The sequence below is a fragment of the Echinops telfairi genome, unplaced genomic scaffold, assembly GCF_000313985.2.
Source record: "Echinops telfairi isolate 266 unplaced genomic scaffold, ASM31398v2 ScPeMD7_7475;HRSCAF=8513, whole genome shotgun sequence".
NCBI lineage: Eukaryota > Metazoa > Chordata > Mammalia > Afrosoricida > Tenrecidae > Echinops > Echinops telfairi.
The window spans coordinates 8,867,105-8,873,735 of NW_022111379.1; the positions used below are offsets into that span (position 1 = coordinate 8,867,105).

At 59.8% G+C, this 6,631-nt stretch overlaps 1 protein-coding gene across 2 annotated transcripts in view; it reads right to left on the bottom strand.

Moving 5' to 3' along the window:
* The window catches only part of INSYN1 (inhibitory synaptic factor 1), a 12,800-nt gene extending 7,368 nt beyond the window's left edge, over nucleotides 1-5,432 (bottom strand). The window contains exon 1 of one of the 2 annotated variants that reach the window (XM_004712027.2): nucleotides 5,177-5,432. In XM_004712027.2, coding sequence (XP_004712084.1) covers nucleotides 5,177-5,332 — 156 coding nt within the window. In that variant the 5' untranslated portion in view covers nucleotides 5,333-5,432. The remainder of the gene's footprint in view (nucleotides 1-5,176) is intronic. The other variant, XM_045285820.1, reaches the window with a different exon arrangement.
* Nucleotides 5,433-6,631: the final 1,199 nt, after the last annotated feature.

Sequence of the window (6,631 nt, forward strand, 5' to 3'; positions counted from 1 at the left end):
GGGCAAGGGAGTTTCTGCTGCTACCCCAGGCTGGAGGAGGGGTGGGTCTGCTGCTTTGCCTTCCTGGGGTCCCGAGACAACATGGGTGACTGTGTCCTTGAGTATTGTTCCAGCGCAGAGCCAAAGATGGAACGGGGCCATTAGTAGGTGCTCAGCTCCAGGATTCCCCTTCTCCACAACCCATTCTGAGTGCTAGCTTGGGGAGACACAGACCGAGGAGGAGGGGGAGGTCAGGGACCAGGTTCAAAAGCAGTTCAAACATCTGGGAGCCAAGCACCGAGGCCCTTGACCTGGGATGGTGGGAAATGGAAGAGTGGAGAGCAAATCTCACCCACAGGAAGGGGCCCTAGGTGGAGCAATGATGGAGTCCTTGGCTGCTAACCAAAAGGTTGGCAGTTCGAACCCCTCCCCAGACGCTTTGTGGGAGGGAGGGCTGGCCATCTGCCCCTCTGTAGCGATTACAGCCTTGAAACTCCCCCTCTGTCCTCTGGTGTCACTCTGCTTCTCAGTCAACTCAGCGGCATCCAACCACAGCCACGCACAGGCATGACATTCCCTGAGAGCCCGTGTGCGCTTCTGACCCAGGACCAAGTCCCCGTTCCCTGCCCCGTCCCCATGGCACCTGACTCCTTCTTTTCCAGTCCCCTCCTGCTTTCCTCCTCCTTGCTCACACCAGGCCAGCGGCACTGGCTTCAGCGCCGTTCTCCGACATGCCAGCCCATGCCCAGGCTCTTCCCAGGACCCAGCAGGGTCTTTCCCCAGATTTCCATTCGGCTTGTTCCCTCTGGTCTGTTTCAAAAACCAGCTTATTAGAGACCCTATACCTATTCCCGCCCCCATTCCTTTGCAGGGTGGGGGGAGGTGGCACTTGATACAAGAGAAATGGAGGGGTCCCCGCTAGCCAGGTTCTCGGTCCCGACCTTCATGGCTAAGATCATAGCCAGGAGGCCAGTGTGACACCCCAAAGCCAGGCCCTGCGTGAAGGTGTGGGGCAGGGCCATGGAGGCGTAGTGGGTTAGAGTTGGGTTGCTAATCACAAGGCCAACAGTTTGAGCCCACTAACTGCTCCTTGGGAGAAAGAGATGGAGCTTGCTGCTCCTGGAAAGATTTACAGCCTGGGAAACGCTGGCAGGCAGATCTACTACTCTGCCCTGCAGGGTGGCTATGAGTCAGGTCCAACTCTGTGGCCGTGGGGTTTTATTTGGTGGGGGATATGTGGAACCCAAGATGGTGCTAAGTATTTTACATACAGTAGCTCCCTTCATGATGTCTAGGTGGCACGGACTCAGGTGAAGCGCTAGACCACTAGCCCAAAGTTGGAGGTTTGAGCCACCCAGAGGGTGCAAGCAAGGCAGGCCTGGCGGCCTGCTTCTGAAAGATCACACAGCCTTGAAGACCCAATGGAGCGGCATGACTGCACACACAGGAGTGTCATGAAGGCAGTCAACTGGAGGGGCACTAACAACAACGTCATCACCCCCAGTCTATTCTCTTAACAACCCCGGGGCAGGGACGGGTGACAGTTGTCATCCTCGTCTTGCAGATGGGGAAATGCCGTTCTGCTCAAGAAGGGGCAGAGCTAAGGCATGGATGGCCCTGCGACATCAGGCTGCAGAGCCCACGCTCTTTGCTGTTGGTTGCACTGCATCTCGCAGGGAGTTGCGAGGGGCCGGGGCAGAGAGGACCCCTGGTATTGCAGCAGGCTAAGACTTGGGCCGCTAACCAAAAGGTGGGCAGTGTGAATCCACCAGCTGCTCCTCTGGAGAGAAACGAGGCTGTCTGCACCCATGAAGAGCTTCAGCCTCGGAAACCCTAGGGAGCAGAGTCGGAATTGACCCCAGGGCAGTGGCAGAGAGCCGGCAGGGACTGGGCTGCGACCCTGGAGTATTGGGGAGCACAGGAGAGATGAGAGCTAACTACGGATTCGCTGTCGCATCCCTCTGCAGTGCCACTTTGGCATGCAGAGCACTTTGCCGCTGCTCACCTCACTCGGTCCTTTCCCCACTCCTGAGACAAGACCTGCTTCTTCGTACCCAGGGAGCAGGGGACAGAGCTATGGCAGGGACTGGGAGGGTGGAAGTGGGATAACAGAGGGAAACTTAAACCACCTAAGGGTGTGAGTAGGCTCTGGCCCCCTTACTGTATGCCAGGCTCTTACAAAATCTGTGTAAAGTCACCACGAGATGCAAATCATCCTTATTCCCTTTTCAAAGATGAGTGAACTCAGGCTCGGGGGCTGGGAAGGGAGGCACTGTGGTCCTTCTGTGAATATCCAGCGGCCTGCCCAAGCAGATGGGAGGGTCTGTCATGCCAGTGGTGTCCTGGGGGGTGATGGGGGAGGGGAGGGGGAGGATGAAGAGGGACCAAGGTATACCTTTTCTCTCTGGTGGCCCAGCCCTCACGCAGCCAGCTGTCTGTGCTGTTCCCCAGAGGCTGGGCTCTTCATCTAAGTACTTTTCCCTCCTGAGACAAGATCCTGGCTGCTGGGCCCTGAGCTGAAGGCTAGGAGATGTGTGTGACTCGGGAGCAGGTAACTGCCCCCTTTTCTGGACCTTGTGTCTCCTCACACCCATTCTGGGACACCAGGCAGGGCCAGCTTTGCAATCTCCATGAGACTGAACAGCCAAGCTCACAGCTCACCAGGAGCAGGGCCGAGGCAAGCCTTCGCCCCAAGCCAGAGCCTGGTGCCCCAGCTCCAGCCTCTCATTCTCCTGCCTGGGCCTCCCAGAGCCATGCCTGCCCTGTGTCTGAACTGCTCCCTGCTCATCACCTCATGTCCAGACCCTGCCTGGGGGGTAGGGGAACACTAAGGCCTGCCCCCCCCTCCCAGCTGGGTGCCATTGGCAGCGGGCGGACGGGTGGCATACGGGGTAGACTCTGGTTGCCGTAGCAACCTGCCAAAGTCTCGGGTGGAGGCACATGGCCTACAGGGTGTGTGGGGGGAAGGGATTCGGTTCACTCTGTCCTGGCTCAGGCCCCTGGGCTGGCATGGCTGTGAACAGGAAGCTGTGCTATGAGGGGCATGGGAGTGGGCGTGAGTGTGCACGGAGGAGGGGGGCATCTGAGCGATCGGCAAATAAGTCCTGCTTCACCCCTACAGGGCAACCCCCCCCACCCCCCACCATCACAGCCTCTGCTTAAGGGATCCTTAAGCACTTTAGAGGGACGCTGACAACCTAAAGTCAGGGTGGGCATCAGCTCAGCTGCTAACCCCCATCTCCATTAGTAACCAGAAGCCTACATTCCATCGGACCTAGGGGACATTCACCCCCCCCACCACCCCCGTCTCTGTTTACTTAGTGGACAATGGGTAGGGCTGGCCTGGGTGACCTGTGAGTTGCTTTCCCCCTGGGACTGGCTGGCTATGCTGGGGAGGGAGACAAGGCCTGCCAGGTGCCCTATTGAGCAAGATCTGAGCTGTAGCCAAGCTGTCACCAGGTTGAGCATGAATACGGGCATTTCTTCAGCTCGCTTCTGAGTCTGCTGTGGTTGGCCTAAGTGTAATGCCCCTGACCAAGGCGGAGACCTTGGACAGCTCCCATGGCCTGACAGGACTCCAGAGCATCTGAAATCAAGTGTAAGTGTGTGTGTGTGTGTGTGTGTGTGTGTGTGTGTGTGTGTGTGTGTGTCTTGGTGGTTGAGGAGCAAGGAGGGGCAAGTTATAGTCCTTTGTTTAGAAGTGTGAGGGTGTGAGGTTGGAAGGGGAGGGGTTTCTCAGAGGCTTCTGTCTTTTGACTTCCACACTGGACTGCTGCTCTAACGGGCTCGGCCTGACCCTGGCCAGCCATGACCTCTCATTCTCTGCAGCCACAGCCATTCCGACCTGCGGAGGAAGGGCTTTCTGGCTGGTTTCCAGAGGTGACCCTGCCCACCCTCCGCTCCTGCCTCAGCACAGCCCACTCTGAACATGGTTCCCTCCCGACACCCTGGGTCCCCTGGGGCTTGGGTCAGGCTGGAATGCTTTTTCACCAGCCTGGAGTTGATGCCCACCTTCACACCAGCCTCCTCGGCCCTCCTGGAGCCCCTATCCACCTTGCACAGCTGGCAGGGGAGAGCTTGGGCCCATAACTCGAGCTCAATCACACTCCCTGCCATCTCTGCAGGGGCCCTGGTTACAAGGAGTGGAAATTTGCCTAAAGCCCACCTGGCTGGCATAATGACACCCAGTGGGCAAATTCAGGCCAGTGGCTCAGAACGCTGGTCATGCATTTTGGGCTCGAACACAGCCCAGGGGGCAGGGCCGAGGACATGTGTACCTCATTACTCCGGCAAAGTGGGAAGCAGTAATTAAACCAGGCTCCACTCAGAGAGACAGAGAGGGGCCCGCGCCGACCCAGCATCTCTCAGTGACTTTTCAGTCTTGGCAAAAGCCTCCAGAATGATAGGATGGGGACTCGTCCTCTGAGGGAAGATGCCTGTCCCTGCTACCGTACACAGGGAACTCTGACACCCACCAGCAGCTCCAGGCCCCCTGCAGCCTGGGCCAGGGAGGGCATAGCAGTCTTTAGTTCAGTGGTTCTCAACCTTCCTAATGTCTCGACCCTTTAATACAGTTCCTCATGTTGTGGTGACCCCCCAACCATAAAATTATTATCATTGCTACTTCATCACTGTCATTGTGCTACTATTATGAATTGGGCAACCCCTGTGAAAGGGTCGTTCGACCCCCAAAGGGGTCACGACCCACACGTTGAGAGCCACTGCTTCTAGTTCTCGGATCAAAGGGTGCCAAGACAACACACTGAGTTGGGCTTTGAGCGGTGCGGATTGCCCAGTAGAGCCATCTCCACTCTCTTGTAGAGGGTTCAGGTGGGGGTTTGTGACCAGGGGCAGTCTGGGAGTCAGGCCGTGGGGTTAACGGTCTGTCTAGGCTCCAGAAGAGAGCTCCCTGCTCAGAGGCTGTGGTGGATTCGACCCTTGACTCTCTCAGAGCTAACCACTGAACTACAGACCACTGAGCCCAAGCAGCCTCAGCAATGCCAGGTGCTTCCAGTTTCTGCAACAGAGATTTGGGGGAAGGGAGACCAAGAATGGAGGGACCCCGCTGAGTGACACACATGCACACAGGGCGCTGGGCACAGACACACGCCGACACACGTGTGGGTACATTTTGGGGCAAGCCCGGGAAGGCGGGTGGAGGGTCTGTCTTCCTGCCCGATGCTCACCCCTCACTCACCTCCCGAAGCTCCTTGGCCACCTCCTTGAGCTCCCGCAGAATGCCCTCCAGCTGCCCGATGACCATCTTCATGCGCTGTCGAATCCGCTCCCGCTCGCTGCCACTGCTGAGGTTGTCACTGGGCTGCCCGAGGTCCGGGGTGCCCCGAATGTTCATCCTTCACCACGTGGCTGTGGGCCTGCCCATACTCCCCCCAGCCGGGCACACACTGCGTCTGCCTCCACGGAGCCCCCCTCAGCTGGGCAGAGCTCCACATCTTAACGGCCCCCCAGCCCACCCTGGTCCTGGGCAGCCCTCACCCAGCCCCTGACCCCTACCCAACCCCCCAGCCTCCCCTGCCTCTGGGTGGGGAATGGGACACCCCGAAGTCCGGAAGTCTGGCAGAGAGGGTCAAAGGGAGGAGGCAGGGTCGCTGGAGGAGGGGCCCTGGATCCCAGGAGTGGCTTCTCACACTTGTCCTGCCTGTGGATGTGCAGAGCTGATCTCTGGCCGAGCCTAGACACTGAGGCAGGGGGATGGCACTGCAGGGCCTAAGGGTAAGAGGTGCCCTTGGGATGGGGGAGGCAGCAGGAACCCCACCCCCTCACAACTCCTAGGTAGGTGGGAAGGCAGAGGTCTGACACCTGCAGGGGGGTAGTGGCTGGGGTCTTCCAGGTGTGGTGGGAGCTCCAGATGTGGGCAGCTCTGGGAAGGGAGCTGGGCTGGAGGAGGGCAGCCCCCTGCAGAGAGAGCGAGCCTGGCGTCAGCCCTCCCAGCCTGCAGCACCAGCCAGCAGCGCTGCTGCCTCCCTCCTTTCCTCTGCCGGCACCCTCGCCTTCAATGGGGCTTTTTCTTTTTTCTTTTTTTTGGTGGGGATGGGTGGCAGAGGCAGATGGTCCGCAGCTCCGCCCCTCCTCTAGAGGGGCAGGAGGGAGCCCCCTGCTTCCAAGGTTGAAGTCCTCAGCCTGCGGTGGAGCATGCTTGCGGCGGCCCCCTCCCCCAGCCAGGCCTGTTCCCGCAGGTTCACTGGGCGCTTCTCTGTCTTCTGTCCTCCTCCCTGGTGCCCCAGGGTGCCCTGGTTCCCAGCAGACCCTCCCTCCCCCAGCCCTGCCTTCCTTTAGAGCCTCCACTTCCCGGACTCACCGAGGGTGGAGGGCGGCCTTCCCTCCAGGCAGTGTCGGGGGGGACCAAGCCCCAAGGCGAGGTTGGGGGGCCCCAAGGCCCCCTAAGGCGGGCTTCTCTCTCTGGACCCTTCAGCCACTGGCCTCAGGAAGGTCCTCCGAGCCGCCGCCGGAGACATCTGGGCGGTGGGAGGGGGCGGGGCCTCCGCGCTCCAGGGAAGGGGGCCAGACGAAATCTGCCCCAACCCCCGCCAGGCGCCCGGCAGGGAGGGCTCGGGTCCGGCGGGCTCGGGGCTCCGAGGCCACAGGTGACCGGGGCGCACAGCGAACGATGTGACGCCGGGCTGGTCCCAGT